At 41.3% G+C, this 13,572-nt stretch overlaps 2 protein-coding genes across 2 annotated transcripts; one reads left to right on the top strand and one right to left on the bottom strand.

Annotated features, from left to right (window-relative positions):
* The first annotated feature begins 128 nt into the window (after positions 1 to 128).
* Positions 129 to 4,487, top strand: cldn18 (claudin 18). Its single transcript, XM_026149821.1, has 5 exons — positions 129 to 672; positions 2,053 to 2,217; positions 3,661 to 3,799; positions 3,906 to 4,019; positions 4,178 to 4,487. The coding sequence occupies exons 1-5, from the start codon at positions 453 to 455 to the stop codon at positions 4,272 to 4,274; spliced, it is 735 nt and encodes a 244-aa protein (XP_026005606.1). The 5' UTR covers positions 129 to 452; the 3' UTR covers positions 4,275 to 4,487.
* Positions 4,488 to 5,345: 858 nt separating this feature from the next.
* selenof (selenoprotein F) lies at positions 5,346 to 13,532 on the bottom strand. Its single transcript, XM_026149845.1, has 5 exons — positions 13,443 to 13,532; positions 10,823 to 10,990; positions 7,062 to 7,125; positions 6,607 to 6,656; positions 5,346 to 6,487 (listed from the first exon to the last, which is right to left on the bottom strand). The coding sequence occupies exons 1-5, from the start codon at positions 13,488 to 13,490 to the stop codon at positions 6,356 to 6,358; spliced, it is 462 nt and encodes a 153-aa protein (XP_026005630.1). The 5' UTR covers positions 13,491 to 13,532; the 3' UTR covers positions 5,346 to 6,355.
* Positions 13,533 to 13,572: the final 40 nt, after the last annotated feature.

The raw sequence follows: 13,572 nt of genomic DNA, 5'->3' as shown, positions 1-13,572 counted from the left end.
CCTGTGTAGCTGATGGTGATCTTTGGCCACCCTGATCGGTTCCCGCTCACCTGTGTGTATCTGTACGTTGTTTTTCCAGACTTTTTTCTGGTGTGAGGGAGTTACTAACGATTCTAGACTGACAAACAGTTTGTAATTCGCAGGAATAGTAACGTTCTTTCTCAGGTGTCAGGTGTTCCTATCACCACTGCGTTCACACCACTTGGTAGCCCAACCCATGCTGCCGTATCACCCAGGGGTAACACCCAGTCTCCTCCACCCACCACACTACCACCATGACTACAAAGCACCTCTTTGCACATTTTGATTCTCTGCATCACACGGCACACCTGTGACACCTTAATCTACACTCAGTTATATGTCCAGCTATACTTTAAGTAGTATCTATTAATCTACACACACACTGCATCTCCGAGGTGTATATTTTCCAGCTTCCGAACCACCACACAACAATGGCGCCTTCAGTTCTGCAAAATGGTGGATTCATCTTGGGTCTCATCGGTGCAGCTGCCCTCATTGCGGCCACAGCCATGAACAACTGGAGCGTGAAGGACAGGCAGGAGCAGGTCGTGACCTCCGTTTATACCTACAAGGGTCTGTGGCAAGACTGTGAGACGACCTCCGCCGGACTCACAGAGTGCCGCCCGCTCTACGGCCTTCTGGGTTACTCAGGTATGGCGAGGCTCTCTCAAGCCTTAATTTTCACATCCTATCTGGTGACTGACTGTTTGCTTTCAAATTAGTCTAAATCATTGTTGTCTTAAACACTGAACATATTCAGGCTGGGAATTATTTTTCCCTCACTGACAAGGCCACAGCCGCAGGAGTTTTTCTTAACAAGGAAATGAACACTCTTCCGTCTCTGCTCTAAAAGGAGATGTTACATTTTCACTGATCATAGAAGCAATTCTGTAATTTGGTTATTTTAAAATGTCTTGAGTGCTCAGGAGACGTTCAGGACAAGGCCGTATGTCGAGATCCAACATATGCTTCCTCTCAAATGTCCCAGGAGGAGGTTGTTTCACATCAACATTTCGGCCATGATGAAACATGTAAAAGCAACAGCATTGGAAAAAGATTGCTTTCCTCTCTGCGTCTCTTTCATTCAACAAATTTGTAAAAAAAACAAAAAACAAACAAAACAAAACTGTAAAATAATGAAGTGAACTACATTGGCTGATTAACATCCTCACTTAGAAACCTCCCTGAACTCTTTGCAAAGTAAAATGTAATTATTAGGTTGAAGAACTTGTAGGGAAAAAAATATGTTTTGCACTTCGGAAACTCATTTTGGTCAACATAAAAACTTGATAAACCTGACTCACAGGTATATTATCATGTCTGTAAAAACGTATTTTTTACATTTATTTGAAATTTTCTTTTAACAAAGACTCTGAATATTAAAATAAAAAAAATACACATATGGATAAACAAACAAATAATGATCATTTTAAAAAGCAAATCCAAACTGGAAACCAACTAAAACTGAAGTGAGGACAAAAATGAAAAATAAAAAAGGAAAAGTGCTAAGAAGTGAAATGCCCTACTGGTAATAATAGGGTGAAAACCTCACCATGTTCATCAGCCATGAACCTGAGTTTTTAAATGTGTCTGTAGAAGTTTTGAACTGTCGTGTAGGATGTAGATACGTTTCAAACTAAGTAAAGAGGAAGTTAAGACAAAACAAAAAAAGTGTCACCGAAAGAGATCAAACCCTTGGTTTTTGTGAGGGTTGGGCCCGCACCTATTAGTGTTTGCATTAGCATTTCTATCATAAAGGCCAGGCCCAGACTCGGTTATCAGAAAGCAGAACAAACAACAAGCAAAGGCACCTCCCAACAGCACATCTACTGTAAGAGAACACACTTCAAATCTTTAGACACATTGTATTTGAAGAATTAGTCATTTCAGTATAAAAGCCTACCTTGAGTGTTTTTTGTGAAGCCATCTACAGTTTTTGACATAATAAGACTTGAACTGAACTCATCAGTGGTCTTAGGTTGACTAGAGTCAATGTAACGCGCTAAGGTCTCCGTGTTTTCTGTCCACCAGGTACCTTCCAGGCGGTGCGAGCTCTGATGATAGTGGGTGTGGTGCTGAGCGTGCTCGGGATGCTGATATCAGTCTTTTCCCTGAGCTGCCTCACAATGAACAAGATGGCAGACAGCGCAAAGGCTAAGATGAGCCTCACTGCTGGCATCATGTTCGTCATCGCAGGTCATTATTTACCTCTGTGAACTTTCTAGTACAAACTAAACTGAATTGTTTTTGTCTTTTTGTTTCTTTTTTTTTGGGGGGGGGGGGGGGGGGGGGGGGTGTCTATTATTGGACACCCCCAGAGTATCTTTGTATGACCAATGGTTCAAAATCATCTTTTTTTTTTAATCTTGCACATTGCAAAACCCGATTGGATGCCCCTCACAAACAGGCAGGTGGGCGGGGCCTCTGTGCTGAAAGTCATACAATTAGGGACATCCGTTGTGACTGGTGTCATTCAAATCAGTGAATGTTTCTCCTAAACTTTGTCGAAATATCCCATTTTTGTTTTTTATACAGTAACTTTAACAGGATTGTCAGAGTTACAGGCCCCTCAAGGAATGCAAATGGCTTAAAATCATTGTTACAGAAAACTATTTTGACATAGAAGTAATTGCAACTTGAAGCTGAGCCTGGCCTGAACAGGTAAAAAGGTCAAACGGAGCTCTTTCATATGAGATAGCTTGTGTGAACCACCCTTGAAGTTGACCCAAATTACATTTTTTCCATTTGGTTTCAGTTTTCAATAGAGTTTAAATGGTTTTTGTTATTGATTTTTTTCAACCATGAAATATTCATGTGGTGTATTTATGAAGTTATGAGGGCTCAGATATACTGAAAAAATTTATGCTACCTAAAAAGAGCCAAGTTCTACCCACCCTTAAATACTTTGAGGGCCTGTAACTGGAACAATATGTGAACTGAAGTTAAAATTTTGTACACTTTCATTAGATTATGTTAAAGTTACGGGACCACCAAAAGTAGCAGATTCTGAATGGGTCGGTTGTAAACTTTCCTCAGACCTGGCTGATTTTATATAAAACCATCCACTGACACCATACTGAGCTACACTGTAAGAGTAAGTAAAATACTTACAGTGTTGCCAGCAAGTTGCTGTAACATTTAAAGCAACCATGTTGTAATTTATTTAACATTTGTACAGGACAATGCTGCACAAATGTTGTGATGCTTTAATTTTACTGAGGTTCTTTCACACTAATGTAATCTTGTGCTTTTGTTGTATTTACTTTAATTTGTACAGTTTCTATGATAATTTCTTTCATGAAACTGCAGTATTTGCAAAGAAGTATTGACATTCATCATATCCAGGAGATAACTTTAACTGCAGGAAGTATTCTTAAAGTTCTAGCTAACTGCATCTGACATCTGAAATTTACAGCACAGACTGTATATTTGATCTAATGGTCAAATAAACTGATATGGGCTCCCAGAATGCAGTTTGGATCAGTCTGGGCTCCACAGGAATTATTTGCACCTCATTAGTTAAAACACCTCATATTTAATATGAGCATCCACTGCAGTCATTATAGCAGTATTTGACCAAGCTGAGAGTGTGGCAGAGGTAAATAAATCACTGAGCTCCTGTTTTTCTCCTTCTCTCAGGTGTGTGTGGCATTGCAGGAGCTTCTGTGTATGCCAATCAAATTGTGGAAAGTTTCAGGACGTCCACCTACACCAGCTACACACAAGAAATGATGGGAGAGGGGATGAACATGGGAATGGGCGGAGTAGGAATAACCACGTATGATGCTGTTTTGCTTGCATGTAATTATTTCACCAAATAATTCCTATAGTGTGTGTGCAATGTAATGTTTTTTGTTTTCTGCTTCTTCTTTTTTTTTTACCAGTTACACATTTGGCCCAGCACTGTTCGTTGGCTGGATCGGCGGGGGCGTCCTGCTCATTGGTGGCATCCTGAAGTCTCTCGCTTTCAGAGAGATGATAAAAGATGAGAAACCACGGTAAGTCCCCTCATAGATGTATCATGTTTTTAAATTACTTTCTGCTGCAGTTTTATCTGGAGCAGTTCTCTACAAATGCCCCCCTCAATTTTTCATTTACATTTACAAGAGAAACATTTTCACAACAGATTTTTTCCTGCCATTTGTTTCTTTTGCAGTTACCCAGGGGTTGTGTACAAACCTCAGTCCAACAACAAAACTGAAGTGATGGACCACCGCTCAGAGGGAGGCAAGAAAGAGCACCAGTATGTGTAACCTCAGCCACAGCGTAAACACGTGTAGTGACTTTACTATAGAAATGTGTTTCCAGCTTTACACGTTCAGTTTGCCTTATAAGGGGATTTATTTTCATTTGCTTCATATACGCATTCAATTGTGCATTCTTATTTTCTGATAGTAGAAGTTAGCAGTGTCTCACGTCTGTCCAGCTGCAGGTGCAAGGAAAGAGTTTTTGGCTATATTATTATTTTTATTTTTTTACATGGACATAACAGTAGTTATGTGATGCTCAGATGCTGCATGTAACTGAAGCTTCTTTTTTTTACTTGAGTTTTGTGTAATCATTATCTGTCTGAAAATAAAACAGTGATTCCTAAAATATGTGCATCAAGTGGTTGTGGTCGCTCCAAGCATTTACTGACTATACATGCAGGTATTTAAAGTATGACGTATGTATAGAAACTTTTACTAAAGCTGTATATTTTGCAGATAAGTCCAAGGAACAGGGAGACCTGGTAAAATCAGCTACTGTATCACTGTTTCCTAAACAAATGTATTGTTGTAAAGGGAGATCTGTAATAAGGTCAGGCAAGTTTAAAGCTGACACAAGCAACCAGGCAGATATCTTGGAGCTCATTTTAACAGTGCTTAGAAGCTTACTGCACCTGGACTCAGGCTGTCTGAAATCCACCTACATTGTGCTGGTGCCCCATCTTCAACTGGTTCTGCTGTAAAAAACCATCAGACAGCTGGATCCAGTCCAGTATCCAGAGCTTTAATGGCTCTGTAACTGTATCTTTATTTTTGGTGTTGACATGGAAACATCTCTACTGAAACCCAAACTAGCAGCTGAAAAAAAAGTTTTTACAGTTTTATAATAACAAAAAAGGCCATTCAATAAGAACACAATTTGTAAAGATAAAATAAATTTTTAAAAATGGCAATGCATCACAGGACTGATGTGATGTCATAAATAACCACTAGATGTCAGTAAAGTCATACCTATGAATCTAAAACCTGCACCCACAGTACAGTCAGATGTTTGGTGACTACAAATGACTTGGCATGGAAATGTCTAATGGAAAGGACAGAGCATGGAGAGAAAAATCATCAGTGACTCTGTTTATTGTTGCATATTTCGACCCATCACCTGGACATAAAAAGCTTTCCAAAAACAAATGCAGTTTCTGTTCAAAGCAGATGGTGCAGAAAAACACAAATTTACATCAGATTTCACATCCCAAAACTGGTTTCCTGTGAGCTCTTCACTAACGTGTGCCTCTGCAAAGACATCTGCATTTGGAGAGGACCTAGAATTTGTTCACTCCGACTATAAATGCGATCAGTCGCAATGCTGAGCATTATTCAAAAAAAAAAAAAAAAAAATTTAAAATGATACAAGAATATCAAACAGACGGGAACAGGAAGTCCCACATACAGACAATACAGTTCATTATGTCCAAGGTCGTTTCAAACCTAAATGTATGATCAGTACTTAATGAGTAAAACTGAACTGAAGCTCACATTATCCTGTTGAACACTCTCACGTGAGCAGTTTGGTGAAATCCAGATGACTCGTGATTTTCAGATACAAAAAAACAAAACAAAAAACAAACAGTCGTACAGATCAGAGATTCAGAAACCATCTATCAAGGCCAAGTTGTGTACAAATTGGTAAATAACTAAGACATCTCAGTTCACACAAAATACAAATCATATCTGCTCACTCCTCTAGTAATCCCCAACCAGGGCGAGAGATTTTGATGAATTTTTCACGTCTCCTGAGTTTTTCTGCCACGAGCTAATAAAACGCAGATGAACTAGATTTCATTTGTGGTGACTAAAACGTGGGAAATCAGATTAACAGCTGCAACAGTTCACCTGTTACAGCAGCAGCCTGATCACAGACGAGTTATGGATGGCTATTTGTACGAATGTGTCGGAGCACCACAAACAAAATCCCTCTCACCTGAAGGTGGAGGCACAGACCTCACAGCGAAACTATCTGCACAGCTAGAGTCAAGTACAAGCAGTGAATAAATCATTATTTGTAATCTGGGGAAACTGAGTCTTCCAAATTATAAAAAACACAAAAACAAAAAAAATAAAACTCGTGTCTATATTCGGTCCAACTTTTCGCTCAGGAACTCCTCCACGCTGTCTGTGTTCCACTTGAGGATGCTGAGTTCTTCAGCAATGTTCCCGTTGTCATCCAAAAGCTTTAGTACAGGATCTGAGCCTCTGACGTACTGCGGGGAGAAGAACGAGAAAGGCTCATTTGATCAGCATAATCTGGTTTACATCTCCTGAGAATAATTACTGTGGCAAACAATGCTGGTACATTAGCAACACGATTCATCATGGCTACCTTGATCTGAAGACCCTTGAACATCTTTGGCTTCTCACTCCTAACAAAAGCTGATGAGAAAAAGAGACAAATGAGTCAGTTAACTCTTTATATTTTAGCTCAGAGGTTTGGAATGAGTGACCACTGCAAAACATCCCCAAAATAGATTTTTAACAGCAGAAGAGACTGTTGTAAACACAGGAGGGACACAGCTGAAGCAAGCATATGGCACAAGTGGGGCTCCAGACGTCTACACCGCTGCAACCTGACACCAGGTTTAACCACACGTCTCCATGTGGGAGAGACAAAGGATAAACAAATGCTTCAAAAGGCTGTTTGAAAACAGTCCTGCTGGCTTTTTAGTGCTGTTGTCCCTCCCACTGATTAAAACACAGACTCACACAACGGAGGAAGATCAGTTTCAGTTAAAGCTGTTGTTCCAAAAAAAAGTAATGATGCCCCAACTGAGGACTCACCTTGGACTTGAGGGAACCTCCCCAGTTTTCATCCACACACCTCGAGGATGGCTCCAGCGTAGAGCTGCACAGAGAGAAACGCAACATGAGGCAGTCCGAGAGATTTCCTCCCAACACATTAACGCCTGCACACAGTCTGAGAGGACCGAAGCTCCACTGGGGATGGACTGTCTGCCCGAAGGAGTAATTTGATTCAGGCAGACTGATTCATAAATGTGTCCGGGCGACTCCTTGGGGGTCATTAAGCTGTGAGCCTGTGCATATGGAGTGGGGCTGATGGATGGCGGTTTGTGCAGGGCTCACTTGTAATCAAACCTCCGGCACCAACACACAATAAGTTAGAGGAAATTGGAGTGTCACAGCAGTATTTCAAGGCCACGCTCTGCGTGTTGTTTTCAAGGAGGAGAGTGGTAAATGGCCTGGTTGGCCGGTTCGCACAGCAAATTAAATTACGCATGCAAGGCTAAGATCCTCTCCTGTTCTCTCCCCGTCCTCCTCTGTGTGTCTGTAAACCATCGGCACAGCTTAAATTAAATTTCCAAGCTTTTCATTTTACCACACATGGCAGATCAGAAGATCGGTGGAAAGTCACGACTCGGTTGGGAGCGGGAAGCTAATGATGGATTACTTTATCCAGACCTACTGCAGCACTTTAACATTTCAAAGTGTTGTTAATTAACTAATCACCCCCTCCATCAGTGATTTCAAAGCTAAAAATGAATAAATAAAGAAAGAATCAGACTTTAAAAGCTTAACTTTACCTCTGGCATGTCTTAATCTAATGGTTATCCTGTTAAAATAAGCTGACTTAGAGGTCAGCTTTGATAGATCAATATAAAATCATCTCATCTGAACAGATTACATTAGAAGTTTACAGGGAATATACAGCCAACGTATAATCCATATTTTCCACGATGATCAGGACCGTTCCTGATTCTAACACTTCTTTTTGAGTAATCAGTTAGTCGCTGATCTCAGAACATTTTGCTGTTTGCCCAGCAAAGAAAAGCTTTTTTGTGGGGGCCCCAAACACTACGTAACCAGCCAACAGGAATCTTGTTCAAAAATGAGCCAATGTATTGTAAAGTATGATTTTTAATGAAGAAAACAGCTAAAATAGCTTGTTTCAGACCAATGATGATCTGAGGGGCTGCAGGGAGGCTCAGTAAAATACACTTCTCAAGAAAACTAAAGCTAAAAGTTGAAAACATCAGATCTGAATGAGAAAACAAATACTGCTGGATATGGACTGGCTAATGTGTTTGTTTTCATTTCCATCAAATGCAGCAATCAGAGGGCTAGATTCAAAGACACGCCAAAAATCTAACTGAAACTATGATGTGGCAAAGAGCTCCTGGGCAGTCTGAGGAGCAACTTAGTGGTGTCAGACCAAAACAAAACGTCCAAGAGGTGTTTTGGTGGATTTAGGTCGGGCGAGTGCGGGGCTGATCAGTGGTATCAGTTCCTTCATCTTCCAGGAACTGCCTGCATACTTTCCCCACATGAGGTCAGGCACTGTCATGCATTAGGAGTAATCCAGGACCCACTGCACCAACGTAAGTTCTGACAACGAGCACAAGGATTTCATCCAGATACCTAATGGCAGTCAGGGTGCTGTTGCCCGTCTCCATGGATTTACCTCCCCAGACCATCACTGACCCACCACCAAATTTTCTCCTCGGCTTCTCCAGATCCTTTCAGGTCTTTCACATGTGCTCTGGGTGAACCTGCTCTCATCTGTGAAAAGCACCGGGCACCAGTGCCAGTTCTGGTACTCTATGGCAAATCCCAATTTGACTACACAGCCTCATGAAGTCTGTTTCTAGTTGTTTGACTCCAGAGGTCATTTTGGAGCTTTGGCAGTGCTTATCCTGTTCCTCCTTGCCCAAAGAAGCAGACCGCTGTCCTGCTGCTGGGGTAAGGACTTTAACCGTCCTGTCCAGCCCTCCTAGAGTAACTGCCTGTCTCTTAATTTCATTAACACCAAAGCAGCTGAAACTGATTAACAACCCCCTCAGCAACTTAACAGCAGATCAATATCCCAGAGGTTTAACTGACTTGATGCTATACAGGGATTTAAAAAAAATGTTCCTTTACTTTTTTGAGCAGTATATAAATGAGGAGGTCACGGAGTTTTTACTGTTTTATTTGATTATGCTTCAAATGTTATGTCATGCTTATGTTCACATATTTCACCAGACACAGCTTTCTGTAGAAACAGGAAGCTGACCCTGTGACTTTTACTGAAAGAGATTAGCACACACACACACGAACTTAGTGATACATACACCCACGTATGCAGAATTAAAGGAAACTGCTATGCTTGTCCCACCCTGCTTCTGCTATAAAAATAAACGAATACTGCAGCTCGGGGTGACTCTCTGTCTGAGTTTCACCCGTGCCGCACGTTATCAGTATCAAGTGTCTCAGTGTTGTTTATTCACCTGACTGTTTGTTAACTGTAAATCTCTGACAGAGGATTATTTTGAAATGAGAATTTTCTAAAGGTGGTCTAGTGTAGTTTAATAATAAATCGAGCTGGAAACAAGCACAAGTCAAGAAACTAAGGCCTCCAGTGTTACCATCATCAATTGTGCACCACAGAGGTCTGAGACACTCTCATAAAGGTTTAGCTGTTCTACAGAGATGTAATACATCATTCACACCCAGAGGAGCTGAAGTGCTGCTGCACCCAGGTGGTCTGCAGAGAAGAGCACATTCGAAGATGAGTAAGCGAAATGCCCTCCGTGCTCAGTGAATCTTACTAATCGACCAGGCTGTGCAGTAAGCCATTTGTCCGAAGGCTTTAACAATACGGCGCTGATGGCAATTGAGATGCTGAAAGGAATTCTTAAGGCAGATAATTGTCGCCGTCTGAGGATAAAAATGTGCTTAGTGACGCCGTCGTTTCCATCGGAGACCTCTGAGTGCAGCGAGAGATGGGCAACTGCTCTTCTAAGTGACATTTTCACTCTAACGCCGAAGAGGAGTAATCTCTGCTCTAAGTGTCTGTCTTAAACACAGTTATCATCAAGAGGTGTAATGAGGTGTGTGCTGCACATTTCCAAGGTGCTGTTGCTAGGATACCGCACACACGCACGCACGCACGCACGCACGCACGCACTGGGGGCCCTGCTTAATCAGGGAAAAATTACATTGTTTTTCCACCATCACTTAAGTCAGTGTTGATCTGCCAGAGCACAGCAGAGAGTCCTCCCAAGCAAGCTGTAATATCCGGGGCAGCGAGCATACAGTAACTTGCCCTCACTGCTTAGACAGGGTAACACCTGACACGCCGACCCCGAGCTGAGGTTAAGGAGCCTCGACTTTGAACATCTGAGAAAGATTGAGACGGACAGCTACTAACAAGCTGTGTGTGGCACAGCTGCAAACAGTGTCAACCGGAAGGCTGGATAAAGCTCGGCTGTTTTTAGTAGCAGTTCGAGCGTTGAGGGACATGACCCTGTCAGTAAACGTGACACATTTCGACAGAGGTCCTGTAAACCCTTCTGCAAACAACTGAGGAACAGAACAAAATGTCTTCTTTAAAACTAAGCATTCATTCATAGCTCAAGACCCCCACAGTTAAGAAACATGAATGTTTTAATGTCACTATATGCTCTTTATTTAACCTTAGTTGTGGTTACACTTCATCTACTCTGATTGAATCTCCTTGTGTCACACTGCACGCTGTGCCTTAATCTAGACAGGCAGTTGCTTTCTGTCGACCCGATCCGTGAGCCCTCCGTTTTTCTCTTTACCTTGCGCCCGTCCATCTGGGCCTCCTGCTGGCAGCACTGCCGACAATTAGGCTGGAGCTTGGCGAGGCTGAACTCCCCGAGCAGGTCACAGGAACTGCACAGCAGGTTGCTGGAGAAACCCAGCTCCCTGCAAGCCTCAGACGAAAGATCGGCACCGTATGCCGACAGCTGTAGGGAGGTACAAGGACAACGATAAAGGGAGGAAGAAACAAATGTTTTCATAAAGGACAGAAGTGTTAGGTTCCAACGGCACAACTGCAACTAAAAAGTTCAAATTAGCAACAATTAAGTACTTTGTCATATAAGATTTTAGAGTACTAGGACAGTTATGCCATCTCAAAACAAATTTAGATATCAATGTAACTGGAAAATATATTATTAATTATTATTCTAGGCAAAGCTGAATTATATTATTGAGTAAAACCAAAGTATATACACTTCACCAATTATAATTTGTAGCTTTTATCCAAAGTACAATCTAAATGAGTACCTCAAATGGTATTAATACTACTGTCACTCAGGGAACATTGAGTTATCTGTGTAATATTTGTATAGTGAAACACATTAACATGCTACACGCTACAGTGCTGTACAGGTTATACAAAATATACACTTAACAGTCACTACAATGTGTACACACTAAAAATCTAATAAAACAAGTACACAAGACTGTTTGCAGAATAAAAACCAGGGTACAAAGCAAGAACAAATGGGTTTTTAAAAGTGTTTGAAAATGATAGGAAGAGCAGGCAGCTCTTTTGTGAAAAGGTAAGTTGTTAGAAAGATTAGGAACCAACAGTGAAAAGGTTCTATCGCCTCTGCTTTTAAACCTGGATCTAGAAATATCCAAGAGCAGATGGTTTGTAAACTTCAGTGCTCTGATAGAAGTGTAGGGTCTCAAAAGTTCACTTAAGTGGGCGTCAGACTCTTAAAAATGAGTAATAAAATATTCAACTGAATTCTGAAATGGACTGGAAACTCTGCTAGAAACTCTTGTACCCTGCTGTCAGCTCCTACGTAGTGCAAAATTATGTGACATGCTATATTTCTGTGTGTCTCCTTAACGTGACAGAGTACCACCCAACCTGACAGTGTGTGTGGTACTTTCAAGCTCAGGCTTCACACTGCTCCAAACACTCAGTTTGTTTGGTTTTTCCTCCATTATTGGCTCGGTATGCTGTCATAAAGCGAGGATGCCCTAACATGGTCGTCTAAGGCAAGCAGCTCTGGCTACAGCACAGCAGCTCACCTACCAGCTGATTAAACATTTTGTTTATGAGGGGCAGCCAATCAGAAGAAAGCTAGCTTAAAGGACGGGCTTTTATCATCAAAGGATGAACTGGGGTTTCCACCAAGCCCCCAGTATAAGATAAAATAAGAATCATTTTAAACTGTAAATGATGCATATTTACTCTAACAGAAACAAACATAAAATCACGCATTTCATACGCCAGATGCCTTTGAACGAGATTTCCAAAGAACCTAACACACCAGTTTAAAACACATAACAATAACCTGAAGTAGCAAAAGTCTTCTGCGTGGAAGATTTCAGGGTTAGATTGCTTAAATCAGCCTGTGAATAACAGACCACCGGGCTGCTGTTTGTTAATCAACTTTGTCAGCTTTCCTTGAAGACGCCCCCGGCAGGAAAACGTGATTCGCTTTCGCATCAGTGTCCTCTTACATTCGACCACCCTACAAACACTTTCATATTTGGGTCGAGGAAGATCTCATACTGATGATTGTCTCCCTTTAACTTTAGCATGAAAGGTTATCTTCTAAATAAACTACAAGATTTTAAACTGTTGTAGCGCAAACGATTGTCATTTCCAATGATTCGGTGTGTGTTTTTATGTCAAAGGCTTTTGCTTATATTATTCAATAGACTGCAGTCAACAGGGTCTATGAAGGAAGTTCTATATAAAATGACCTGTTGCACAAGCATCTTTATGACCCGGCTTTATTGTACCCACTCTATGATCTACATTATAACCAATCCAGTCATTTTTAATATCGTTATAGAAATATGTTATATTTCTTGCTATTTGTGCTGCCATCTTGGCTACATCTCACTCTCTACAAAGAAAAAGACAGCTAATGTCAATGAAGCTTTTTTGTACCCAAATAAATAAAGGGCACATAAAAACTTGCAGATTCTACCTTGTGACAGAAATATTCCTTGTAGCTCAAAACGACTGGATATCATTTATAAGATGTATGTTTGATAGAAAATAAATCATTTACAACAGCTGAAATTCTACCAATCACTTTTCAGCACGGCACCGGCACTGAGAAGCGCTCAGGTACAGTAAATTTAGTACACCGGAAGTCTTCTCTTTGTCATCGACTTTCTCCTAAAAATACACAAGACTCGAAAAAGTAACTACATAATAAGTAGCAAAAATCTAACAAGCACATTATAAAGGTATCACTTCCCCCGGGACTCGGAGCTGTTTTCAGGATAAGCCACGTCAGTTTGAAGCTCCGGGTGCAGCAGGATGTGGCTCATTAAAAGCTGAACCTAAAGATCGCCAAAAAACAGCCCCGCAGCCGCTCACACTCACTGTAAGCAGCTGTGACAGCGGCCAGCGCTGCCATTTCTCACAGTTAATAAACTCACCGTCTGTAACAGCGACAGGAGCCACAGGAGATACACCTCTCCCGACATTTTGGAGCCTGCTTTGTTAGCGAAAACTACTATTAGGACCTCTTTATTCCACTGAAGGCAGGTCCGTGGTCGCGCCTGTCCG

The sequence above is a fragment of the Astatotilapia calliptera genome, chromosome 18 (assembly GCF_900246225.1).
Source record: "Astatotilapia calliptera chromosome 18, fAstCal1.2, whole genome shotgun sequence".
Classification (NCBI taxonomy): domain Eukaryota; kingdom Metazoa; phylum Chordata; class Actinopteri; order Cichliformes; family Cichlidae; genus Astatotilapia; species Astatotilapia calliptera.
This window is presented reverse-complemented; position numbering and strand designations above follow the sequence as displayed.